General features: G+C 55.7%; 1 protein-coding gene across 3 annotated transcripts; it reads left to right on the top strand.

The window, feature by feature from the left end:
* Nucleotides 1-1,728: 1,728 nt before the first annotated feature.
* Nucleotides 1,729-24,612, top strand: LOC102917772 (receptor-type tyrosine-protein phosphatase V-like). Of its 3 annotated transcripts, none has more exons than XM_042258198.2 (35): nt 1,729-2,189; nt 2,547-2,638; nt 4,187-4,254; nt 4,672-4,720; nt 4,888-5,160; nt 5,348-5,617; nt 5,816-6,079; nt 6,841-7,095; nt 7,191-7,436; nt 7,587-7,862; nt 8,769-9,041; nt 10,332-10,595; nt 10,780-11,046; nt 11,347-11,628; nt 11,949-12,089; nt 12,336-12,546; nt 14,683-14,750; nt 16,325-16,451; nt 16,563-16,610; nt 18,042-18,135; nt 18,294-18,384; nt 18,493-18,569; nt 19,889-20,023; nt 20,493-20,615; nt 21,375-21,535; nt 21,734-21,869; nt 22,407-22,474; nt 22,618-22,705; nt 22,785-22,863; nt 22,934-23,013; nt 23,161-23,289; nt 23,426-23,542; nt 23,675-23,838; nt 24,062-24,197; nt 24,420-24,612. In XM_042258198.2, the coding sequence occupies exons 3-35, from the start codon at nt 4,198-4,200 to the stop codon at nt 24,477-24,479; spliced, it is 5,109 nt and encodes a 1,702-aa protein (XP_042114132.1). In that variant the 5' UTR covers nt 1,729-2,189; nt 2,547-2,638; nt 4,187-4,197; the 3' UTR covers nt 24,480-24,612. The 3 variants fall into 3 exon arrangements, with proteins under 3 accessions (XP_042114132.1, XP_006982513.1, XP_076403567.1); XM_006982451.4 differs by having other exon boundaries at nt 2,040-2,189; nt 22,937-23,013; XM_076547452.1 differs by lacking the exon at nt 20,493-20,615 and having other exon boundaries at nt 2,052-2,189.
* The last annotated feature ends 1,761 nt before the right edge of the window (nt 24,613-26,373 follow it).

The raw sequence follows: 26,373 nt of genomic DNA, 5'->3' as shown, positions 1-26,373 counted from the left end.
TTCCCATTACCTCAGCAGGGGCTGAGGGCACCCTGCCCCCCAACCCCCTTCTCTCACCTCGCAGACTTGCCTTTCTGACTGGGGATAAGGTTCTGGTACCTTCAACTTTAGAGAATGTAAAGTCAGAGTTGGAAGTCAGAGGGACAGGACCTGCCGAATGAGCAAGCTGGTGCTTAACGGTGCTGTGACCTTGGCCGAGTTTCCCGGCTTCCCCGCGTCTCCTCGGACTCCCCAACAGCTTTCTTCCTCCCAGGGAAGGATACTAAGGACAATAACCCCTTGTCAGGAAGATGGAGCGAGGCCTGAGAAGCACTTTGCCCACAGCCCCAGTGTTTGGCATCACAGACATGAGAAGCGGGAGAAGCCGACTCGGGCTGGCAGCGAGGGAGCCCCACCTGGTGGTGGAAGCGGCGTGGGGCTGAGTCTTTGTTCCGTCTAGGTCATCCCTTCCTCCCCTTCCCTTTTCCAGCCAGCCTTCAGTTTTTTCAGGAAGTTCCACTCTAGCAGGGGAGAGATTCTAGGAGTTACTCCCAGCGGCCCAGAATGAGCAGAGTCCCTCGCTTCGGAATGGGTACACGATGGTGTCTGTGCCTAGATCCTAGGCAGAGTTGGGGAGCGCCACAGCGGGTCGAGGGCGGGGCCACAGCGGGTCGAGGGCGGGGCCACAGGAGGTCGAGGGCGGGGCCACAGCAGGTCGAGGGCGGGGCCACAGCAGGTCGAGGGCGGGGCCACAGGAGGTCGGGGGAGGGGCCACAGCAGGTCGAGGGCGGGGCCACAGGAGGTCGAGGGCGGGGCCACAGCAGGTCGAAGGAGGGGCCACAGCGGGCCGAGGGCGGGGCCACAGCAGGTCGAGGGCGGGGCCTCAGAGCGCAAGATCTTATCCCACCTGAGTCTCAGACCTGTGGTCCTGTTGTCAGGCAGTCTCTCTGTCTCTGTCTCTGTCTCTGTCTCTGTCTCTGTCTCTGTCTCTGTCTCTGTCTCTGTCTGTCTCTCTCCCTTCCTCCCTCCCTCTCTGTCCTTAACACCACTCTCTCTCTCTCATCCCTTCCATCCCAGGGGCCATGAGCCACAACTGTCCCTGGTGCTCCCGCAATTCCCAGAAGTCCTTGTCCCCTGCAGCTTCGGGCAGAGGCTGTCACCCTGGAACATTGCAGGCTGCTCTGGGTGGGTATGGAGAGGCCGGAGAAGCCCGGGCCCACTCTGCCTCTCACACTCCCCTCCCGAGCCGCCGTCCTTCCCTGTCTCTGGAGAAGCCCTAGGATGCTAGCTTCCCCCGAGTGCTTCCATCCCCCTCAAATACCGAGGCAGCTATTCTTCCTCATCCCTGCAAGTCCGGGCTTGTCCTTGGGAGTGTGGGGGAGACAGAGCTCACCAAGGAGGAGTCCGGAAGACACCCAAGGACACAGTGAGATAGAGAGGTGCAGTTAAGCCAGGCCGTGAAGGCTGAGGAGGCACCCCAGCCTGTCCCAGCCCGCACCTCTGTGACAGCTCTCCCAGGTGACCCAGTTGTCCCTCTGCTATCCTTTTAATGCCTGCAGGTGTAAGGACTTTCCCACACCCCTCACCACTGGTGGAGAGGACCAATGGCCCATGCCAGCTCCGCACAGGGGAACCATGTGGCCTTCCCAGAGTGCCAGGAAATAGCCCAGCTCTATCTATGCCCGCTGCCAAACTCTGTGCAGGGTGACTTCAAGCCGAAGGGGAGTCCCTTCCTTCTCCCAAGTCCAGGGCCGGAGGGAGGGATGGACACCTGTCCCCCAATGGCCCTTCCCCCCAGGGCCCTCTGTGTCCTGCCCACTGTGCTGTCCTTGATGCCAGCTTATGCTTACACACTGCCCGTCCCCACATTACTGGCTGCCCCCTCCAGCCCCTCGCCGCCGCCACCGCCGCCGAGTTCTCTCTTCCTGCTCAGTAGAAGCTGGACCTTCCCCCTTTCCTGGTGACCTTCCCCAGTTTGTGGGAGGAAGAGGGGGCGACTTGTTCTCGTCTGCCTGGTAATTATCTTCCTTTAGTGTGGGGGATGCCCAGGGCCTGGCTTCAGGCTGTGGGAGAGCAGAGGAGGAGCCGGAAAGAGCAGTCTACAACAGCTGCCGGGAGGGACCAGGCTAGTTCACACTTGGCAGCTGGGATGCCAGGACCAGTCCTCTGCCTTGCTCTGCCTGCCGGCCAGCTCACTCCGCGCTGAGAAGGTAGGCTTCGAGACCTTGGGAGGACCCCAGGGGTTTTCTAGGCAGAGGATGTGGGTTTGTCTGGGGGAGTGGCTGCTGGGAGGACTACATTTTTTGCTGACTAGAGAATCTTGGCCTGGGCATGGGGGTCGGGTGGGGGTTGCTCTTTTACCCTCTTCTAAGCCTGTCTCCTATCTCCAAGGCTGCTCTAACAGGGCGAGGCTGGCAAGAGGGCTTTCGACAGCCAAGATCCTCGAGGCTGGGTCCCTAGGACTAGCTCTGAAGCATGTTCGGTCCCCACAGGCCTCTCTTTTGTGGGGACCTTGGGACCCCGACCCTTTATCCACCCACACTCTCCACTGTGTCTCCTTGGCTCAGATTCCAAATTAAGATGCTCTCGTCTCACCTCCGCCCATCGGGGCTGCTCACAGGGACTCTGCTAGAAGAAACAGAGTGAAGTGTGCCCCCAGGTGAGATGGGGTGGCCATGGACCAGGTTAGGGGGTTTCCTCTACCTCTCGGCCAGACTGAGGCCTGTGACATCCTCCCCGGTTTCCCTGGTTGCCAGCCCGCTTCCCTACCTCTTTCTCAAGTGCCATGTGCGCACATGTACACACACACACACACACACACACACACACACACACACACACACACACTCACACACTCATACGCGCACACAGCCTGGAAAATTCGATGAGTCTGCAGTGCTAAAGTTTCCAGGACCCCATCCAGGCCAGTAGGCGGCTCTGAGGTTTGGGGCTGGACAGAGCTGCGGTGGGGGTGGGGTGGGCAGCCCCCCCTGGTGCTGGGGCTAGAGGGTAAGTAGAGAGCTGGTTTCCAATGCAGGCCTGCCTGGGCTCCTTGCTGAAGCAGGCTGGGAGGAGTCTGCTTGGATGTTCAGAGACTGTACCTGTCAGTTGTTTTTCTGCACAGCCTTCCCCCCTCCTCCACCCCCACCCCCCTCCTCCACCCCCACCCCCTCCTCCCGAGCTTGCTGAGTTCTGGGCTTCCTTCCCAGGGCTCAGAGGCTGAGCTGGCGCAGGAGCACCTGGGTGAGCCAGGTGAGCAGCTGGCTCTGGGTCGCTACAGCAGCAGAGTCTGAGTTCTGTCTGTAGGCCAGGCCTCAGCTGGGTCTCTGCCGTGCCTGTGAGAGCCAAGAGAGGACAGGGGAGGTGGGGGTGGGGGTGGTGGTGGTGGGGGTGGTAATTGCTGACCTAAATAGAAGAAATAGAGAGAGGGACCAAAAACCCCAGGAATGTCAGACACTCCCAGAAGCTTCCCAGCAGAGAGGACTTGAACTGGGGATGGGTGGGCCTTTTGCCTTCTCTGCTCAGTGGAGTCAGAAGTCCCGGGTTCAAGTCCAGCTTCTTTCCTCACACACACACGGGGCCTCAGGTTGGACTCTCCGGATGTCAGCTTCCTCATCTGGGCAGTGAGGGATGAGCGAGCTGGGCTCCAGGGGCCGGGTGAGCTCTAGGTCCACGGGATGCGCTCCCGCGCCTCCGAGTACTAGAACAAGTTAGGCAGACCAAAGGGGTGGCACCCAGGCTGGCCACCCTCCTCAGGTGCTCAGGATGCCCCCTCGCGCCCGCCTCGACACTTCACCCAGGAAACACTAAAAGGCACAGGGGATGGGACAAACGGACAGAGGCTGAGTGTGGGGGAGTCAGGCCTTGCTTGCTCACTGGCAGGGCCACCAATCCCGTCTTCCCCCAAAGGACAGGACATTTCCCCTCCAGGAGAGCTGGAGACCTCTAGTGGAGGTGGGAGAAGGAGGCAGAGGATGGAGGCGGGCTTGTGGACCACCTGAGAGCTGCTGTCCCCTTAGGGCCAGATGCCACCTTCTCTCCCACCTCTCCGCTTTGCCCAGACCGGGATGGGTTAGGGTCAGGTTCTGCTGCCTGGCACCTACGTGGAACCCCACCCTTCCCATCTTTGCCCGCCTGCTGGCACCAGGGCGAGGGGAGAGTGGGCCGCTCTAGCTCCGCCTTCTGCCTCCCAATTTTAACTCTGCAGACTTCGTCAGGATGAGGCCCCGGATTCTGTTTGCTGCCCTCCTCTGGCTCCAGGGCCTTTTGGCAGAGGTAAGGTGGGCATGGGGTAGGGTGGGCATGGGGTGGGGTGGGGTCGGCGGGCCTGTTCTCTGGGGCACGTCTAGGCTTCCCACCTCTCTGTGGGGCTCCACAGCTGGTCTGCATTACGGAAGAAGGAAACTGCTCCCTTCCCACCCAGGCCAGCACAGATTGCTCCCGCCTTCCAGGCTGCTGGCTACTGCCTGCCTGCCGCACAGCGGCGTGCTTTCAGGAAATGTCTCTTCAGTCATGTGTGGCAGGGGCGGGTGGGGGCGGGTGGGAGTCAGACACACAGGGAATCCTCTCTCTGGTCTGGATCCTCACTCCATGGGCTTTCCCAGAGGTCTGGGCTCCAGAGGCCTCTCCACATCTGCTTCCCCTACCTGGAGCCTCTGCACATCTGCTTCCCTACTCCTTTCCTTCCTACAGGAAGATGCATGCCCATCCCTGGAAGGGAGCCCAGACAGGGAGGGTGGAGGTAGGTATCTTTAGAGAGAGGGAGAGGACTCTGGGGGTGGGCAGTGGGCGGGTCATAGGGCTAATTTCTCATCTAGACTCTGCCTCCTCTTGGCCCCTGGTCTTGCCTTCCTTTTTCGGGGGAGAAGGGGTGCTAGGTGATTGAGTGCATGCACCCCTACCTCCCAGGTCCACCCCTAAGCGTGAACATCAGCAGCCAAGGGCAGCCTACCAGCCTGTTTCTGAGCTGGGTGTCAGCAGAGCCGGATGGATCTGACTATGCTCTCAGCCTCAGGGCTCTGAACCCCTTGGGCTCTCCAGAAGGGCAGCCGCTCCAGGCTCACACAAATGGGTCCAGCTTTGAGTTCCATGGCCTGGTGCCGGGGAGTCGCTACCAGGTGGAAGTAACTGTCCTAAGACCCTGCTGGCAGAATGTCACGGTTACCCTCACTGCCCGAACTGGTATGAGGTCTGCAGGCTGAGGGGATTTGGCCTTTCTAGGGGTTGGGGCAGGAGGCAACTGCTCTAGAGGGCTGCCGGGGGTGGGGGCAGGGGAGGAGGGCGGCGCAGGGAAAAACCAAAGGGGAGGACTCCCAGGATGGTGAGCCCTCTGCACAGACCTTGGAACCTCTCTTGACATTTTTCACAGCCCCATCAGTGGTAGGTGGACTCCAGCTGCACAGCTCTGGAAGCCCAGCCAGGCTGGAAGCCTCATGGAGCGATGCCCCCGGGGATCAAGACCGCTACCAACTTCTCCTCTACCACCTGGAATCCCGGACTCTGGCACGCAACGCCTCAGTGTCCCCTGGCATCCTGTCTTACAGTTTTGGCAACCTCTTCCCAGGTAGTCAGTATGTCTTGGAGGTTATCACCTGGGCTGGCAGTCTCCAGGCGAAGACTAGCATCCACCAATGGACAGGTAAAGTGGGTAGCCGGCCCGGGCCCCAGGTAGCCGCTTGACTGGGGGAGGTGAGGGCGATGTTGAGTCTGGAGCTTTGGAGGCAGTGTGTCCCAGTGTGCCTGGGTTTCTGGGGTCTCCCGTGACGCAGCTGATGCCAGTATCTTGCTCCAGAGTCCTTCCTCAAGCCTGGCTCTGCTCTGTGCATACCTCCTGCAGAGCCCATGCCTCCAGATCACCTAGTACTGCGTGCCTTGGATACCAATAGCCTGCAAGTCTTCTGGAACAGCTCCGAAGGGGCCGCCTGGTTCCACCTGATGCTCACGGACCTCCTGGGGGTCACCAACCTGACTGCAGTGGTCAGACGAGGGGTCTCCAACCACACCTTCCTCCACCTGTCTCCAGGCACACCTTATGAGCTGAAGTTTTGTGTTGCTGCTGGGCCCCACTGGGTTGTGGGGCCCAATGCCACCGAGTGGACCTGTGAGTGCCTACGGGACACAACAGATCTAATTGATTTGTGATAGCAACTGCCTGAGGAGATGGTAGGGGTGATAATGGCTATGATCTATTGAATCCTCTCCAGGCAGGCTCTTAGCCTGCCACTTTCTGGGTATGGTTTCACTGAATCCCCCAAAGAGCCTCACATAGGTCTTGCCGTCCCATGTTACTATAGGCACAGAGGTACAGAGAGAGCCCAAGGTCACTACTGTATATAAGTGTGGTGACTCTCAACCTAGGCTTGACGCTTGTCTTTGCCACTGTGATATCATATTTCCACTCTGAGAAACAGTTGTGTGGTGGTTAACAGTTTCTTCTGTCTGTTGGCTGTGTGTCTCTGGGCAAGTTGTTTACCTTCTCTGTGCTTTGGCTAAGGTTAGTATTGGGGGGCGTGGAATCATGTGTAGAAATCCTCTTGAGGGCGAGCCGGGCGTGGTGGCCCACGCCTTTAATCCCAGCACTTGGGAGGCAGAGGCAGGTGGATCTTTGTGAGTTCGAGGCCAGCCTGGGCTACCAAGTGAGCTCCAGGAAAGGCGCAAAGCTACACAGAGAAACCATTTGAAGAGTTATTGTTTGTTACTGTTGCCCATGGCCGGTTGATAGCGGCCAGGTCTTGGCATTCATCTGAAGTATGGGAAATGAAGCTGTTAGTGGCCAAATGAGAGGCTGTCAGGTACGGGTGGACCGTGGTGAGTGCGCAGAGTGAGTTTGCTTACCCACTGTATTTACCCCCATCTCCTTAGATCCCTCCTACCCATCTGACCTGGTGCTGACCCCCTTGTCTAACGAGCTCTGGGCAAGCTGGAAGGCAGGGCCGGGAGCCCGGGACGGCTATGTACTGGAGTTAAGTGGGCCAGTGGAGAACACTACCACTCTGGGCCCCGAAGAGTGCAATGCTGTATTCCCAGGACCCCTGCCTCCTGGACACTACACCCTGGGGCTGAAGGTTCGAGCTGGACCTTATGATGCCCGGGTGGAGGCTAGTGCCTGGCTGGCTGGTGAGTCTGGTTGGAGGAGAAGCTCAGGCTGGAAAGGGAGTCTGCAGCCGGAGGGACCAGGGTGCTCACTTTCTTGGGGTCTGCTCCTTCTCCAGAGTCTGCTGCACTGCCTTGGGAGAGTCCTGGCGCCAGACTGTGGCTAGATGGACTGGAAGCTGCCAAGCAGCCTGGGAGGCGGGCACTACTCTATGCTGATGGTGCCCCAGGCCTCCTAAGAAACATCTCTCTGCCCTCCGGTGCCACTCATGTCACTTTCTGTGGCTTGGTACCTGGAGCCCACTACCGGGTGGACATTGCCTCGCCTGTGGGAGACATCACTCAGAGCATCACAGGCTACACCAGTGAGTGCCAGCCTCTGAGCCCTTTGGGCCCGGGACTGGGGGATCTTGCCTTGGGGAGGGAAGTTAGAGTAGGGTGAGGTTCCGCAGAGGGGGGCAGAGGGCATCACAGGCCTGTGACATGACCCCTTGCCAAACTGCCCCCCTCTTCAGGTCCCCTGCCACCGCAGTCCCTGGAGGTCATTAGCAGAAGCAGCCCGTCGGACCTGACTATTGGTTGGGCTCCAGCACCAGGGCGGCAGGAAGGCTACAAGTTCACCTGGCATCAGGATGGCAACCAGAGGTCACCTGGCAACCTTGTTGGCTTGGACCCTGATAATTCCAGCCTGACCCTGAGGTTTCTGGTACCCGGCTCCTGCTACACCGTGTCTGCGTGGGCCTGGGCTGGAACCCTCAGCTCCAGCGTGCAGAAGCTCCACAGCTGTACCCGTGAGTACCCGTGTGTGCCCTGCCCTCGGGAGGCTGCCCAGCACTGTGCATGTGGTCTAGGGCCCTCTACTCTCTGCTCTACTCTGGGGTGGGAATGAAGATAGAGGCCTTTCCTGAATCAGGCACCTTCCACCTCCTGTCACGTGGTTGGCTAGCCGTACCTAGCCATACATGTGCCCGGCCATCTATCCATGCAACTGCCCTTTATCCAGCCTTCTTACAAATATTTAATGCCTCTCACTTTTAGGTATGGGGTTAGGTGCTAAGGCTAAAGATTATGAACAAGTTCAGAAAGGAAGACTAACAATCATGGTTCATATACTGATGATGTATATAGTTCTATACATCCTATTATAATACATACAAATTTATTAGTAGGAATACGCATGATGTACTGATTTGAATCCCACGAAACTGTTTTCTTATAGATTAACATGTCTGAATATCAGGAAGTCTATGTGGCTTGACTTGATCTTTCCAGACTCATAGAAGGGACACCTGCTTAGGGAGTCAGGCAGGTTCCCAGAGGAGCTAGGCAGGATGGGTGTTGGACCTTGGCTAAGCTTGCTTAAAGGTCCCCAGTCCGGAGACATTTTGACAGACACCATGCCAGCCCTGTTAGTGAACGGCCTTGAAGGGCGAGAGAGCAGTCACTGAGCTGGCCATAGCGGGAGCAAGTGAAGTGAACCAGACTTGTGCTTAGGGAGCCAACATACCTCAAGGCAGGCAGCAGGTATGAGGCAAGGGGCAAGTGTTGGGCCACATCTCTGTGAGAGGTTTTCCTGGGAGGGCCCAACGGTGAGCTTAGAGCTTCCCAGAAGCTGGAACTTCACATGAGATCTTTGGAGCTTGTTTGCAGAAGGAGAATTCACATTATCCTGAATCTGTCTCTTCCTGTCTTCAAAGGCCCTGCTCCTCCCACCAACCTGAGCCTGGGCTTTTCCACCCGGTCTGCAGTACTGAGGGCTTCCTGGAGTCACCCACCAGGTGGCTGGGATGGCTTTCAGCTGCGGCTTTACAGGCTGAGGCCCCTGGTACTGGAAAATGAGAAGACCCTATCCCGGGAGGCCCAGAACTTCTCCTGGGCCCAGCTGGCTGCCGGCTCTGAGTTCCGGGTACAGCTGGCTACCTTGTGGGGGTCCGAAGAAAGCAGCAGCGTCAACGCCACAGGCTGGACGCGTGAGTGACCCCCACAATCTCCTCTCCCAGCCTTCTGGGCTCCCAGGGACTCTGAGCCTGTGAGTCGGAAGGCAGGCTGTCTGAGGGGGTCTGTCTCCTGATTCTGGGGCACCAGGAAACTCCTCACAGACCCTTCATGGGGACACCTGTGTTTGTCCCTGTACAGTGCCACACCGTTCTCCAGACGCCACCTCTAGCTCTGCCTGGGCTGTGAACCGTAATAACAGTAGTGACAGCACTCCCTGGGCACCTGTATGTTGTCCCACCCATGCTCTCTCATGTACTCCCTGTGACAGTTTAGGAGTGTGACCTTGATTCATAGGCGGGGGAGCGGAGGCACACAGAGAGAAGACAACGGTCCCTGGTCTCCTTAGCCTTATAAGGAAAGTTGGGACTTTTGTCCAGGGAGTACGAACAGAATAGAAGCCCCCTGCCGTAGCCAACCCCAACCCTACGCAGCAGGGGAGCCATAGAGATGTGGGAAGCACCCTTGAGGTGAGACCCCAGGGCCTGTAGAGCTGGGTTTGGAAGGCCCCTTTCACACCGATCTGGTTTCTCTTGGGCTTGTTCAGCCTATAGAGCTCTTGAGAGCAAAGGAGTAGCTGAGACCTCCTGTTCCCAGCAGCACCTTCTCCCCCAGAGACTCGCCACGCCTGCCTGTGCCTTCCCTTTTAGCTTTCTTCTTCCCCTGGGGCACTACCACTGTCCTTTAGACTTCACATAAGGACTTGGGACCTCAGACAGTCCTTCCCTCTGGAGGGAGCTAGGTAGAAGTCTGGCCTGGAAGCCAGGGGACCTGGCTTCTAGCGGTTGCTCGAATCTGAGAACAGGCCTTTGCGCTCCCTGAGCCTCAGTTTCCCAATCTGTAAAGAGGGGTGTTACTGTGTGACTAGGCCAAGATCATATGACTCCAGACCCCAGGCTTTGAAGGTGGATGAGGCAGTGACTAGGCCTCAGATATTCACCTGTCCACACATGAGTTTTCAAGCTCCCTGGCTGTGGAGTCTGGGAAGGACCACCCATCATTCCCGGGCTGCTGACTTTAGCTGTGACTCCCAGAGGGAGGGGGCAGGGCCAGAGCGAGTGATAAATGTTGAGCTTGTCCCCATTGCCTAGGATAAGTGGTAGGTCTGTTTTAGAGTCCAGCCAGCCCACCTGCTGCCCGAAACTATACTGAACTCTTGGGCTCTATGGCAGAGAATGGAGGAAGTGGGGACCACCTTTCCAGGGGGAGATCTTTAAGTTAGACTATTTTATCTCTAATGGTGTCCCCCACTTTTCTACCTGCAGCTCCCTTAGCCCCCACACTGGTAAATGTGACCAGTCAAGCTCCCACCCAGCTCCAAGCATTCTGGGTTCATGCTCCTGGAGGCCGGCACAGCTACCAAGTGTCCCTGTACCAGGAGGGTGCCCGGACAGCCACCAGCATCATGGGGCCCAAAACAGACAACACAAGCTTTTCGGGTCTGACTCCTGGCACTAAGTACAAAGTGGAGGTCGTCTCTTGGGCTGGGCCCCTTTCCACCGCGGCGGCCAACGTTTCTGCCTGGACGTGTGAGTAGGGTGTGAAAAGGCCCTGGGGGAGGGGACCCCTGGACATGTTAGCTCTACTTGAGTTCCGTGTCTTAACTCTACTACAGCAAAGGCCTTGAACGAGGCCAGCCAACCCCAGCACTGTGCGAGGCGTTCTCAGGACTGGGGCCGGGGGCCTGACTGATGGGCTGCCCTCTCTCCACAGGCCCGCTCACGCCCAATGAGCTGCTTGTGTCAATGCAGGCGGGCAGTGCTGTGGTTAACTTCGCCTGGCCCAGTGGCCCCTTGGGGAAGGGGACATGCCATGCCCAACTCTCAGATGCTGGACACCTCTCGTGGGAGCAACCCCTGTCACCAGGCCAAGACCGCCTCGTGCTGAGGGACCTCACGCCCGGACACACCATCTTGATGTCTGTGAAGTGTCAGGCAGGGCCGCTCCAGGCCTCCACTCACCCTGTGGTGCTGTCTGTGGGTAGGTTTTGTGTCTTAAGGGAAGAGTAGTATGCCTGAGAAGCCTTGCCTTCCTGCTCTGAGTCACCTGCTCCTGCCAGGCAGATATCTGGTCTACCCCTGCCCTAGTTTATGCCTCCTATTCCCTCTCCAGATGGGCAATGATTCCCCAAAGACAAGTTGTTTCTCCATGAGGCTGGTGTCTTTTCTGTGGGCATAAGTGCCAGCCCTTTGTGCCCTCTGGTTTTGAGAGCCCCTGGACCAATGCTGTCCTCCTAGAGAACACTGACAGCTACACACTGTGAGCTTTTTGTCCCCTCAGAGCCTGGCCCTGTGGAAGATGTGCTGTGCCAGCCTGAGGCCACCCACCTCGTCCTGAACTGGACGATGCCTGCTGGAGATGTGGACACATGTCTGGTGGTGGTAGAGCATCTGGTGGGGGGAGGGAGTGCTCACTTTGTCTTCCAGGTCAACACCTCGGAGGATGCTCTCCTGTTGCCCAATTTGATGCCCACCACGTCCTACCGCCTCAGCCTCACCGTGCTGGGCAGGAATAGCCTGTGGAGCCGGGCAGTGACCCTGGTGTGCACTACTTCCGCTGAGGGTAGGAACTTCCCACACTTTATGTTCACATAGACTCCCTCTATCACTGTCCCCTGGGGCTGGCTGTCCCTCTGCTGAGCCTGGCTGCCTGGGGCTCTCCTTGCCCACAGACCCTGCCCCTTCCTCTGACCCCTCCCTATCTTGTGTTTTGGGGCATGGTGCCCTGGTACCCTAACCCAAGAACCCTTTCCAGGTCTTATTTAATTGTTCCTTAGCCATTTGTTACCAGGTGCCATGCAAGGTGCTGGGTAGAGGAAGGCATGCCCTGGAGGGCTGGAAGATGCTGGGTCAAGGCCTTTGTTTCTCCTTCTCTGCCTCTAGTTTGGCACCCCCCTGAGCTAGCCAAGGCCCCCCAGCTGGAGCTGGGGACAGGGCTGGGCGTGATAGTCACACATGGCATGTTTGGCAAGGATGACGGGCAGATCCAGTGGTATGGCATAATTGCCACCATCAACATGTCATGTGAGTTCTGGGCTGGGAAGGGCTGGGGAGGGTCTGGCTGTGCTGGCACGGGCAGGCGAGGATGCTCTAGGTAGAGAGACTGGATGGAAAGCCAGCACTAGGGCCAGTCTGTAACGGGAAAGGGCCCGGGCCGTTACGGGGGATAAGAGCGGTGTCGGACTGTGAGTGGGGGTACGTATTAGAGAAACGAGATAACCGCCTGACCTGCTGCTCACCTTGCTCTGCTGCTTCCCCAATCCTCTTCAGTGGCCCGACCTTCCCGGGAGACCGTCAACCACACGTGGTATGACCACTACTATGGAGGACACGACTCCTACCTGGCTGTCCTCTTCCCCAACCCCTTCTACCCAGGGCCTTGGAATGTGCCAAGATCCTGGACAGTGCCTGTGGGCATAGAGGACTGTGGCCACATCCAGGAGATATGCAATGGGCAGCTCAAGCCGGGTTTCCAGTACAGGTGAGGGCTGAGGCTGCAGGGAGCAGGGGGTTACTCCAAACTCCACTTTGGGCCCACGTCCTTTCAACAATAGATGGGACAGACTCACAAACAGAATGCAAGTGCTCGTCCCCAAGGGTCCGCAGTTGTCCCGATCAGTTTTCCCGGCACCAGTGCAGAAAAGGAGACCCTCACCTATTGCATGGTTATTTTGTTAAAAAGAGCTGGGGGATGTAGCTAGAGTTTTCCGCCTTGCCCACAGTCAGGACAAATCTTTGTCACCCGCCAGTCCCACAGCTGCTCAGACCCAACCAAGTAAACACAGAGACTTATATTGCTTACAAACTGTATGGCCGTGGCAGGCTTCTTGCTAACTGTTCTTTTATCTTAAATTAATCATTTCCATAAATCTATACCTTGCCACGTGGCTGGTGGCTTACCGGCGTCTTCACATGCTGCTGATCATGGCGGTGGCTGCAGTGTCTCTCCGCCTCAGCCTTCTGCTTCCCACCATTCTCCTCTCTTCTTGTCCCACCTACTTCCTGCCTGGCCACTGGCCAACCAGTGTTTTATTTATTGACCAATCAGAGCAATTTGACATATAGACCGTCCCACAGCACTTCCCCTTTCTTTTTTTTTTAAAGGAAGGTTTTAACTTTTATACATCGCAAAGCCAACTTGGTATATTTGGGAAATTGGGCGTAGCTTCTCTAACTACTTCCTGCTGGAGGGGGGCGCTGTATCTTATGGGGACACAAAGAAAATTTAAGGATCATGGAGTAGTCCGTGAGACCGTATCGTCTGAGCCAGTTGCCTTGAAATGATTCTGGATGTTGGATCATCTGGGCCATGGTATCATTGGAGACCTTTCAGGTGGTCTTGGCTGGTCAAACCTGATGTATCTTAATCTGGAACAAATCCACAGCCTCTGGCTTTCTGTGGAAACAAAACCAGAGCCTCTTTTCCAAAGCAACATATCCTTACATCCAAATTTTGAAGTCAAGGTACCTTTAAAATACACATTTTGGCATAACTCAACAGCTTTTGCAATCAAATGTTTTTCTTCAGTTACAAATATCAAAGAGAACATAATCCAGATTCTCTGTGTGGTAGCCATCTTTACATGGCTTATTTTTTATATTACCTTGAGCCTATTGCTTAAACTGCAGCCTTTTAAGCCTGAAACGGCGCTGCGGCTGCTGGCTCCGCCCACTTCAGCTTCCCAACATGGCGGTGGTACGTTTTCCGCCAGCTCTGGGAGCCATCGTGGGTCTATGCTTTTATCCAAGCAGCGTGTAGCCCAGAAACCTCTTTTTTTGTACTAGCAAAGGCTAAATCCACCATGCAGCTTAATGTGCCACTTGCAGAGGCCTCATTCCCGCCATACTGCAGATCGAGCTTGCATGCGAGGAACCCGCCAGTAGCTCAAACCGGCAGGCTGCCGCTCATTTGAGAGAGACAATTAGGAAGCTGTTTTTAGTTCCGTTTTAGAATCTTTTCTCAGGTTTTAGGTGGAAACTCTTGCCAACACGTTGGGCGCCATTTGTAGCTAGAGTTTTCCGCCTTGCCCACAGTCAGGACAAATCTTTGTCACCCGCCAGTCCCACAGCTGCTCAGACCCAACCAAGTAAACACAGAGACTTATATTGCTTACAAACTGTATGGCCGTGGCAGGCTTCTTGCTAACTGTTCTTTTATCTTAAATTAATCATTTCCATAAATCTATACCTTGCCACGTGGCTGGTGGCTTACCGGCGTCTTCACATGCTGCTGATCATGGCGGTGGCTGCAGTGTCTCTCCGCCTCAGCCTTCTGCTTCCCACCATTCTCCTCTCTTCTTGTCCCACCTACTTCCTGCCTGGCCACTGGCCAACCAGTGTTTTATTTATTGACCAATCAGAGCAATTTGACATATAGACCGTCCCACAGCAGGGGGATGAATTCTTTCTGGACTTTCAGGGAGCATCCAAGGCTCTCCAGGTCCCTCTATCTAGAGCTGCCTCTTGCTCTAGGCAGGCCTGAGGTGGTCTGCATAGGGGGACGGGGAGCAGGCTGCACAATGGAAGCTAGCTAGCTGAGGTGGCCATTGCTGTTTCTCAGCAAGGGTTTATTCTTGTCTGCTCCGTCTCAGCATAAAGCTCTGCTTCTTTGTCACAGGTTCAGCGTCGCAGCCTTCAGTAGGCTTAATCTTCCCGAGACCATCATCACCTTCTCGGCCTTCTCAGGTAGGCCCCCGAAACTGCCTAGGTTCTGGCTAGACCCTGGAGATGGGAGGGGTGCTGGTACCCCTCTACTGCAGGCAGAGGCGGGAGGCGCTAAAGTTCGGCTCCCTGGCCCTCAAGCGCTGCCTGGCAGTGTTGGAGGCCAGAGCCTCCGTGAGGTGCACTAGACTTCAGCACTGGGGTGGAGGCCAGGAGTAAGTGTGGAAGAGGTCCAGGCACTGAGGGGGTTGCTAGTGGGCACAGCCCTTTGGCACCTCCCCACGCCACTTTCTGTAACAGGCTACTCACTCCCCCCCCCCCCCCCCCCCCCCCCCCCCGCCATGTTCAAGAACAGCTCTGTCCAGAAGGAACTGCAAGGGAGACGCCAATGTAACCAAACAGTATATCTAACTTAGAATTTCCTGGCAGGTACACTGGAAGCTAAAAAGCAAGAGGTGGCTGGGTGTGGTAGCATATGCCTTTAATCCCACCCCCAGCTCACCTCCCCACCCCCCCCCCCCACCCCCCCGGGAAGGCAGAAGCAGGCTAATCTCTAAGCTTACCTTGGTCTGCCTAGTTCCAGGCCAGCCAGGGCTTTGTAGCTGAGACCCTGTCTCAACAAACAAACAGCAATAACAAAAAACAACAGGAAATAAACACAATAGAAAGGAGCAACATTTCCTTCTAGTAACTGTTTTATTCAAGCTAGAATACTTAAAATTAATGTTTCAAAAGATCAATTAAAAAGTGATTGAGACTGGGGTGGGATGCTTGCCTAGGTGCACTGAGCCCTAGGTTGGATCCCTAGCACACCGTAGAAGGGGTACCGCGGACCACATCAGTAATCCTAGCACTTGGACAGTGGAGGCAGCAGAATTAGAAGTTCAAGGCCGTCCTCAAATCTTTGGTTGGAAGTCATCCTGGGATACTTGAGACTATCTACAAAACAGAACAAAGCAAGAACCAAGCAAATCGAAACTGCTGAGATCTCGTCCATATTCTTTTTCCCTCTGAGCCTTTGACCTCTCATGTGTGCTCACACTGCACAGATCTTAAATTGAGGTAGCTACACTTGGGGTGCCCAAGAGCCCCACGTGGCTCCTGCTGGTTACTGCGGTGGGTGGCACAGTTCTGGAAGGCACAGGAGGCCTGGCCTTCAGCCCCATTCCTCCTGAGGGTGTCAGGGAGAGTCTGTGGAGTCTGGCTAGGCATTAGAAGGAAAGCTGTCTGTCTGTCTGTCCTCACCAACCCCCACATCCTAGACAGATATCTCTAGGCTCTGTTTGGTATCTGGGACTTCTGGGAGAATGGAGAGAGATCACTGGATTCTGTCTAGAGCTGTGGTTCTCAGCCTTCCTAATGCTACAGCCCTTTGATACAGTTCCACATGTTGTGGTGACCCCCAACCATAAAATTACTTTTGTTCCTACTCCATAACTGTAATTTTGCTACTGTTATGGACTGTAAGTGTCTGATACGTGGGTTATGACCCACAGGTTGAGAACCACTGGCTAGAAAGACCAAGTCCGGGAGAGGCTGGCATGGCCTGCAGGGTCCATTGGGAGGTTGCCATGTCCTGTCTTCCCTTCCCTCCACAGAGCCCCAGGCCAGCATCTCTCTGGTGGCAGTGCCCCTGACCATGATGATGGGGGTCATGGCGGGCTGCATCTCCATTGTGTGTGCAGTGCTGTGCTTGCTGTGTTGGTGGCGTCTGAAAGGACCAAGGTGAGGAGGAGGAGGAGGAGGAGGAGGAGGCAGGTGAGGCTGGGAGCCCAGTGTGACCGGCTGTAACCTATAACCCTCTATTGCCTCCCATTTGCCTTTGCACTGTCACAGGCCGGAGAAGGATGGTTTTTCCCATGAGTTGATACCTTACAGCCTTCGGTGAGTGCACTGAAACACGCGGCTTCCCAATGACACTGCCGCCGCCGCGTGACCCTCCAGCACCGTGCGCTAGCGCCTCTGCAAAGCTTCCCGGGCTTGCTCCAGACAAGGGGCTCTAGTCTCTGTTGGCCAGTCTCCCGTCTCTTCTCAGCCTTTTCAACCACTGCCTCTCTCTTTCAGCTTTTCTCCTTTCCTCCTATCCAAACTCACTGTAGAAGTCAAGGCTTTCAGAGAGGTAGGACCAAGGAGTGGGAGCTGATGAGGTAGCAGGCCAGAGGCCCAGAGGAGGGCTTGAAGGCATCTGCTGGCAGGATTCCCCCTAGTGGGGACAGGTCAGTCTTGCTCGAATTGAGGCTTTTAACCTGCTGGGACAAAGCCCACCCCCCTCGGAGCATCATCTGCTTGAGCTACACGACCTTTGCTGTCAAAGGGCCAAAGCACTTTCCAGCGTGGGAACTGGAGATCAGGCGGGTATGGGGGCCCGCCTGTGACTGGAGTGCTCAGAAGGAGGTGATGAGATCCGAGGAGCAATTTGGCTAGCTGGAATAGCCAAAATGGTGGACTCTAGGTTCATTTGAGAGACACTGACTCAGTGAACGGAGGGGACAGTGGCTGAGATGATACCTGATCTTAGCTTCATGTGACCACATAGTCATACATGCCAAAAAAGGGGGGTGGGTGGATTAATATGATCTAAAGAAAAATCAGAGTCAGTCAGACAGGTTCAATGTTGATCTCACCTGCAAATGTCTTCATGACATCCAGAGTAATGTTTAATTATAATCCAGGTACCATGACCCAGCCAAGGTGGTACGCATATTAAGTATCACACGCCCCTCCTCCAGTCCTGGCTCTCTGGCTCTCTGACAAACCACGTGGACCTTAAAAAAATTTTTTTTTTTGTTGAAAAATACATTATAAGAGGCAAAGTGATAGGAATTAAAAACACACTATAAAAGGTGAAGGGAAACCTGGAGAAAACTGTGTGGATTGAGTCAGGCCAGGTCTCTTTTCCTTTATCGACTTCCTGTTGAATTGACCCCCATGTTGGCTGGGCTGTAGTTCGGAGGTAGAGCACTTGCCTACCATGTGCAGGCCCTAGCGTGGATCCCCAATACCAAAGAAACTCCAAAATAAACCAACAGTAAGCAGTCAGCTGTGTCCCCCGGCCTACACATTCATGTCCTTCCGGCCTCTGGTCTGTCTCCCTCGATGCTCTCCCTTTCATTTTATCACACATGGGTCTGTGGGCCTGCTGGTCCTGGAGAAGCTTTCTGTTCTACACAGGGAGGGTGGGCCATCCCAGGGTCTGCATGTTCGATACCTGCCTTCCCTGTGGCCACGTTGTACAGCTAGTTCTGCGCCTGTCCCGGGCAGGGCAGGACTCTGCACACCCAAAAGCTGGGGTCTATTCCTTTCCTCTTCTGCCAGGCGGACCCATCGGCCCATCCCCATCCATAGCTTCCGGCAGAGCTATGAGGCCAAGAGTGCGCATGCTCACCAGGCTTTCTTTCAGGAATTTGAGGTAAGTCCTCTGTCTTCCAGTGCTCCAAGGAGGGAGGACCAGGGCGTCTAGGCTGGACCGGACCTGCCTCCCAGTCTCATTCTCATCACCCTTACCTGGCCTGCTGTGGGTGAGATGGGTCTGCCTCAGCACCTAGGAGACCTGCCTTGCCTTCATAGGAGCTGAAGGAGGTAGGCAGGGAGCAGCCCAGACTAGAGGCCGAGCATCCTGACAACAGCACCAAGAACCGGTACCCACACGTGCTACCCTGTAAGCAGATGCTGGGAGCAGGAGGGAGGTATGGGGAGCAGGTTAGAGCTTGGCCCCAAGGAGGGCTACAGGTGCTGGTTCCAAATGTATGTCATCCACTCTCTGCAGATGAGCACTCCAGGGTCAGACTGAGCCCGCTGGCAGGAGAGCCTCATTCTGACTACATCAATGCCAACTTCATCCCGGTAGGGGCCGCCTGTGGGCCTGGGGACGTTCTTATTACGGTTTTGCAAGATGTCTTACGCTAGCTGTGTAGGGGTGTCTCCAGTCCACACTTCTTTAGGCTAATCTGGCAAGTGTCTGGAGAGGTTTACTGTGTGCCAGGCTCTATCCTGGGCCCCCAGGAGGCAGAGTGGCTTAACCATACACTCACCTGCAAAGGAGCCCAGTGTGTGTGTGTGTGTGTGTGTGTGTGTGTGTGTGTGAGAGAGAGAGAGAGAGAGAGAGAGAGAGAGAGAGAGCGAGAGAGCACAGTAAGACAGATGTTGTGAAAGGAACAAGCACGACACCCAGGTCCATGAGAGGAGGGAGAATTTGGTACCCTTGAGTAGTCAAGAAAGACTTCAGAGGCAGAGACATTTGATCTCTTGAAATATGGATGGAATTTTAGAGCTGGGTGGTGGTGGCGCACGCCTTTAATCCCAGCACTCGGGAGGCAGAGGCAGGTGGATCTCTGCGACTTTGAGGCCAGCCTGGTCTACAGAGTGAGTTCCAGGAAAGGTGCAAAGCTACACAGAGAAACCCTGTCTCGAAAAACCAAAAAAAAAAAAAAAAAAAAAAAGAAAAAAGAAATATGGATGGAATTTTGATAAGAGATCAAAGGAGAAAAGGACATTCTGGATAGAAACATCTAGAAAGAGAGGCAGACATGTACAGGTGCCGTGTGCATGTGTGTGTGTGTGTGTGTGTGTGTGTGTGTGTGTGTGTGTGTGTGTCCGTGTGTGTGTCCGTGTGTCCGTGTGTCCAGTGGGATGTAGAGTAGAGTGTCAAGTGGTGGGAAGTGGGTTTGAACTGAATGAAGGATAACCTTGATTATTACATTGAAGGCTTTGATTCCAACTGCCACACAACGGCAGCGACGGAAGACCTGAGCGTATATACACTCGATGTGTGCATTTACATGTACAGTGCACACACAATTTAGCTCTGGATCTAGACACGGTGGCACACACCTGTGATTCCGGCACAGGGGAGACTGAGGCAAGAGAATTGGAAGTCTGAGGACAGCCTGGGCTGCATCATAAACCTCTGTCTCTAGATAACAAAGCCACTCCAGGCTTAGTGAGGAGGGCGGCTGGGTAGACTGCTTTTAGGATGTCAGGATCTTGTATTTCCATGTATGTTTTTCTTACCCCTTCCAAAGGGAACATGGGTGGTGGCGGCGTCCTTCCGATCCCCCTCCGCGATCACAGTTCCTGTAGGTCGTACCCGATCATATCCACAGCTGAATGTTTGATGGTAACATGTCTGGTCACATGCCCTTGTCTTGCACCTCACACCTTAGGGCTACAGTCACCCGCAGGAGTTCATCGCCACTCAGGGGCCTCTCAAGAAGACACTAGAGGACTTCTGGCGGCTGGTATGGGAGCAGCAAGTTCACGTCATCATCATGCTGACTGTGGGCATGGAGAACGGGCGGGTGAGTGTCCTGCGGCTCCTCGGAATGACCACCAGGTGGCATATCCCCTCCTTGCAGGAGTCCGTCCTACCCCCTATCCTGGGGCCTGGGACTTGGTGGGGGATCCCCAGGCTCACTCAGGACAGGGAAGTATGGGGGAAGGACCAGGCTCGTGAGTTCCTGGATTGATTCAGTTCCCCCAGGGCAGAGAAGGCTCTCCTCTGCCATCTAGCGTCCCAAGGGAGCCAAAGCCAACACTGAGTCCTATGAGTCCTATTTAAGAGGGCTATAAAGGTACCGGACTGCAGCAGCCCGAGGAGGGAAGTTTCTGGAAGATGTGGTTTCAGAACCGGATGGAAACAAAGAACAGAATTTCATTAGACTGGAAGGAACCACAACGATGGGTGGGGGATGGTTGAGACTGGGTACAGCATTAACAGGGCTTCATGCAAAACCACGCCTCTTCTCTCGGACCCCCCCCCCCCCCCAGGTGCTGTGTGAGCACTACTGGCCAGCCACCTCCACCCCGATCACCCATGGTCACATCACCATCCACCTCCTGGCAGAGGAGCCCGAGGATGAGTGGACCAGGAGGGAATTCCAGCTGCAGCACGTGTGTGCCCAGGGGCCCCGGGCTGGCGGGAAAGGCATTCAAGCTGAGACTCCCCTCTCCTGGTCCACACGGCCTGTTTCCCCGAGGAGGATCACAAGGCCTTGGTCACTGGCCAGGGCAGCATTCAGGGGGAAGGAGTAGGACAAACACAGTGCAGGCTAAAGACGGAGCCAAGGCCGCTCTGATGTAAAGAGCGAGCAGGTCCTTCTATCCTGTGCTCAGCTCTGAGATCCCGGCTCACTCCAGCCCCCTTATGGTCGGCACAGGCTGTGACCTCTTAGAGCAGGACAGCCAGACGCTAGGATGGCCCCCTGCCTGGTCATCTTTGGGAAGCAGAGAGAAACCGGGGAACTAGAGCGGGATCCAAGGTCCACACTGGGACAAGGACAAGGGCTGTGTAGCTATGGCCCTCAATTTGAGGCAGGAGCTAACCTCTACCCTTAAAGAATTGGTGAGGAAGGTTTCCGGGGTCAGGAAAAGGTTAAGAAAATCAGCCAGTGGTGGTGGTGGTGGTGGTGGTGGTGGTGGTGGTGGTGGTGGTGGTGGTGGTGGTGGCACACGCCTTTAATCCCAGCACTTGGGAGGCAGAGGCAGGCGGATCTCTGTGAGTTCGAGGCCAGCCTGGTCTACAGAGTGAGCTCCAGGACAGGCTTCAAAGCTACACAGAGAAACCCTATTTTGAAAAAACAAATGAACAAACGAACAAACAAACAAAAAGAAAATCAGCACAGCCCTCCCCTCCCTCCCCACCATCCTCAGGATGTCCAGCAGATACAGCGGCGGGTGAGGCAGCTACAGTTCACTACTTGGCCAGACCACAGTGTCCCAGAGGCTCCCAGCTCCCTGCTCACGTTTGTGGAGCTGGTACGGGAGCAGGTGCAGGTCACCCAGGGCAAGGGGCCCACCCTGGTGCATTGCAGGTGAGGTCAGGAGGGGTGAGGTGGAGGGCCCTGCTGGCCTTGAGTGGGGGAAGGGCCCCGGATTTCGAGGACAGCATCTGGCTGTCCTGCTCTAAGAGGTCACAGCCTGTGCCGACCATAACGGGGCTGGAGTGAGCTGGGATCTCGGAGCTGAGCACAGGATAGAAGGACTTAGCTCTTTGGGGGCTCTTCCTACAGTGCGGGCGTGGGCCGGACAGGCACTTTCGTGGCTCTCTTGCGGCTACTCAGACAACTGGAAGAAGAACCGGTCGTTGACGTGTTCAACACTGTGTACATGCTTCGACTGCACCGGCCCCTCATGATCCAGACGCCGGTGAGGACCCCACACACTGGGCTGGCTGGGCAGCTTAGATCCAAAGGATTGGAAGAGGGTAGATGGCCTCTAAGAGAGGGAAATGAAGTTCCTGGGGCATGCAGAAGAGCCTGGGGTGAGGGCCACTCCTAGACTACCACCTTTTTTTTTTTTTTTTTAAGATTTATTATGTATACAATGTTTTGTCTGCATGTATGTCTATATGCCAGAAGAGGGCACCAGATCTCTTTATAGATGGTTGTGAGTCACCATGTGGTTGCTGGGAATTGAACTCAGGACCTCTGGAAGAGCAGCCAATGCTCTTAACCTCTGAGCCATCCCTCCAGCCCACTAGACCACCATCTTACCTGGATTGGCACTTTCCTTTCTGTAAAAGGAGAGAAGGGACTCTTGCCCTTGACACTGTGGGCAACTTGGAGAAAGTCCCCCAAAGGCTCTCTAGTCCCCCTGGCCACATCCCTGTCTGGTGGGTTGGGGCCAGGATCATTTCCCTCCTGGACCAAGGCCAGTTAACAGGCCAGGGCCCTCTCCCTGCAGAGTCAGTACATCTTCCTGCACAGTTGCCTGCTGAAGAAGATTCTGGAAGGGCCCTCTGACACCTCAGAGTAAGTCAGCTACCTGGCAGCTCCTGGCAGGTGGGCACTGGTGTCCTGTGCATTCCCACTCAGGTCCGGGCTCTGGTGCGCTGACCCAGCAGAGAAAACTGGAATCAGGGTCTGGCCAACCAAGTACCTTCTCCCTCCTCCAGCTCCGGCCCCATCTCTGTGATGAATTTTGCACAGGCTTTTGCCAAGAGGGCAGCCAATGCCAATGCTGGTTTCTTGAAGGAGTACAAGGTACACATTGGGCCAAGGAGTGAGTGGTAATGGGCACCGTTCTCCCTGCCCAACTTCACCCTGGCCATCTCTTTCCCAGCTCCTCAAGCAGGCCATCAAGTACGAGACTGGCTCTCTGATGCCCCCTCCTGGCTATAATCAGAACAGCATTGTCCCCGGTGAGTCTCTCTCATACAGAGTTGGGTGGGGCGGAGCAAATGTGTACCCCTCACCCTCGCCATCCTCCAGCAGGTGATCATTCTCAGATGCAGTTCTCCCTGGTGGAGGAGAGCCCTGCTGACAACATGCTGGAAACCTGGCTCTTCCCTGTGAGATGATGCTCATCTTGTAGTCCTGTCTCTTGCTCTCTATTAGCGCTTTCTGGGCTGGGGCTGGGTCCTAGGGGCTCCTAATACAGTGAGACTAATACAGCGAGACGCCTTCATCCCCGGGAACCAGCACGCTGTGTTCTGCAGGGTGGGCCGTCTGGTCGTGACCACGTGGTGCTGACTGGCTCTGCCGGACCAAAGGAGCTCTGGGAACTGGTGTGGGAGCATGGTGTCCATGTGCTGGTCTCCCTGAGCCTGCCTGACAGCAAAGAGAAGGTGAGGGGAGTGGGGGGGGGGCAAGATGTGCTGCTCAGGGGTGGGACAGAGGAAGGAGGAGTATGTGGTGGTGCCGTGTGGCCGGGGCGCGGGCAGAGATTTTGGAAGCTGATTGAGAGGCCTGTTTTGGTCCCAGCCACAAGACTTCTGTCCAATGGAGATGCAGCCTGTTGTCACAGACACGGTGACAGTGCACAGAGTGGCTGAGAGCAACGCAGCTGGATGGCCTTGTACCCTCTTCAGAGTCATACATGTAGGTGTCGAGACCACCGGGCATGGGGCGCGCGGGGGGGGGGGGGGGCAGTGACGACGAGATTCCCATCCTGGCTTCCCCCTGCCACCTCCCCCTCCCCCAGCACCAATGTTGATCTTGCCCTTGCTCCAGGGGGAGAGTGGAACGGAGAGGCAGGTCCAACGCTTGCAGTTTCCATCCTGGGAGTCTGGGTGCGAGATCCCAGCTACCACCCTGCTGCCCTTCCTGGATGCTGTGGGCCAGTGCTGCTCCCGGGGCAAGAGCAAGAAGCCAGGGACCCTGCTCAGCCACTCCAGGTGCCCTCGACAAACGCCATGTGTCAGCTGGGTTAAAGGGTAGTCTCCCAAGGCCCCTGTCTTCTCTGCTCCATCCCCAGGGATTGGGTAGGGTTCTAACCCGGCTGGTTAACGAAGTACCTAGCGTCCTTTCCCAGTCCTTAGCACTAAATTTGGTGTCCACGTGTCCCCAGACGCTGCCCCGTTCCCAGAGGCCCCACATCTAACTCTAGGTCAATTACAGCAAGGGCACAAATCAGCTGGGCACCTTCTTGGCTCTGGAGCAGCTACTGCAGCAAGCAGGGACCGAGTGCACCGTGGACGTCTTCAATGTGGCCCTGAAGCAGTCGCAGGCCTGTGACCTCATGACCCCAACGCTGGTGAGAGGCGGGCAGGGAGGGGCCCACCATGGAAGGGATCAATGGCGGGAAGGGTCTGTCCCCCAGCTGCAGATGACAGTTAGGTAACCCCATTCAGGTCTCCACCAGGTGGCTCTGTGGACCACCATGCCCTTTCTAGCTGGACTAGGGGTCAGGAGAGCCCTGGGAACCTTTCTCTGTCAGGTTTGGGCAAGCAGGTGACATGTCCATGTCTACCCGCAGGAGCAGTATATTTACCTCTACAACTGTCTGAACAGTGCACTGCTGAATGGGCCACCCTGAGTTGGGCAGTGGTCCGTACCCTGCTGGATGTCACGTCCCAGCAAATCCACCCAGGCCTGGCTTTCCTGGGAGAGCAGTCTCCACTGGGCTTCATTCTGTGAAGGGGCAGAGTCAGGAAATAAAGACTCATGGTTATGTTCTGTTTCTCCATCCTTAAACCTGGGGCAGGGATGACGGCTGGGTCCTGGGTCTAGATGGGCCAGTTGACCCACAGCTGGCATGGTCTTGGCTCTCTCCTGGTGTCCTCTCTTCTCTAACCTGCTGCTTTTCCAGTGTGTTCAGACTCCAGCCTCTCTACCCACAGTATCCCGGGCTGCTAAGCCCCAGATCTGGGTCCCGTTTACTCGTTGTTTGCCACCCCAAATGTGTGGGAACTCTGGTTTTTCATTCCTCATCCTGTGCCACCTCACCCCCTTGTCTATCTGCCTGTCCTCAGGGCCTCTGTTCAGTCACTGCAGGCTCCTTGCCAGGGTAGAGGTGCTAGGGCCACATCGTGACCTTTAAGTAAGGGATCAGAGGTAGCTCTGGTTGGACCTGCCGAGTTTTCTGATTCCTTTACTTTCTTCCTCTTTTTTATATACAGAGAAGGGGAGGGATACAGAGAAGGGAAAGACTAGGAGACCCTGGGGAAAAAAAAAAAAAACAGAAAAGAAAAAAAAGGTGTGCCGGTAAGGCTATCTCTCCAGACACTTTAGGACTGGGTTGTATACCATGGGATACAATTGCCAATGGTCTCACAAGTTCCTGCCTTCCTCCAAGTCAGACTCTGATGGCAGGGGACCTGATGATTGGCACTGATTGCCACAGGGGGAGAGATTTGGGAGGACACAAAGAATGCCCGAGCCAACCACAGCTGCACTCCTTTAAATGTCCATAGGGGAATCGCCAGGGTTGGTTCATTGGCCAACTTGGTTCTTAGCAGTGTGCCAGGGGTCAGCCAGATGGTCTGAGAGAGTCCTCAGGCCTGGGGGAAGAAGGGGAAACAAAGCTTTATGGAAGTTTGTAGAACTCTTGCCTGGTGTGCATGAGATACTGGGTTTGATCCCCAGTGCCACATAAACACATGGTAGCCTGTGACTACCATGTGACGGCACTCAGGATGTGAAGACGAGGGTCAGAATTCAAGGTCATCCTCAGCTACATAACAAGTTCGAGGCCAGCCGGGGCTACAGGAGACCCCCACTCAAGAAAAAAAAGCAAAAACCTAAATAACGAAGAGTAGGGCTGGGCCGTTGAGATGGCCTGGCGGGTCAGAGTGCTTGGGGCCAAACCTGACACCAGGGTTCAGTCCCTGGAGCCCGTGTGGGAGGAGAGAACAGGTTCCCACAAGTTCTCTCATCTCCACGCTTGTGCCACATGCCACGGCATACGTGCCCACACTACCCATGCGTAAGATAAGTGTAATTTTGTTAAAAGTGAGGCTTTCTGCTAGCTGGGAGCCTCCCCAAAGTGAGATTGGGCTCTGGTGCCTCCCAGAAGGACTGGACATCAATGTTTTCTTCAGTACAGCGTCTCTCAGGCATCCAAGGAGTTGGCTCCTGAATGACCCTCCCATGGGCAGGCTGGACACTCAGCTCCGAGCTATCCAAGCCCACTTCAGAGAGCTGCTCCAGGGCTGGGATGGGGCCCAAGTGTGGTTTCCCAGCCTTGACAGGAGCCCTGAAGCATCATGGGTGGGAATAGTGTGTGTGTGTGTGTGTGTGTGTGTGTGTGTGTGTGTGTGTGTGTGTTGTGTAGGGTAGAGCCAAGGTGAAGGCAAGGGGTAAGTGAGATGGAAAATGCAGAGGGGGCTCCTGCCTGCAGGTTTGTATAGCCATGGAGGGTCTTCCTGTGACCTTCCTAAAGACTCACTGTCCACTTCCAACATGGCCTCCACTGGAGTCCGGGAAGCTGT

Source organism: Peromyscus maniculatus, chromosome 11, assembly GCF_049852395.1.
Source record: "Peromyscus maniculatus bairdii isolate BWxNUB_F1_BW_parent chromosome 11, HU_Pman_BW_mat_3.1, whole genome shotgun sequence".
NCBI lineage: Eukaryota > Metazoa > Chordata > Mammalia > Rodentia > Cricetidae > Peromyscus > Peromyscus maniculatus.
This window is presented reverse-complemented; position numbering and strand designations above follow the sequence as displayed.

Bases quoted from the DNA above. Each gene is read 5' to 3' on its own strand.
- LOC102917772 (XM_042258198.2), top strand. From the start codon at position 4,198: ATGAGGCCCCGGATTCTGTTTGCTGCCCTCCTCTGGCTCCAGGGCCTT. The intron at 6,080-6,840 runs GTGAGTGCCTAC...CCATCTCCTTAG, and splicing joins CAATGCCACCGAGTGGACCT to ATCCCTCCTACCCATCTGAC. The intron at 7,863-8,768 runs GTGAGTACCCGT...CTGTCTTCAAAG, and splicing joins GAAGCTCCACAGCTGTACCC to GCCCTGCTCCTCCCACCAAC.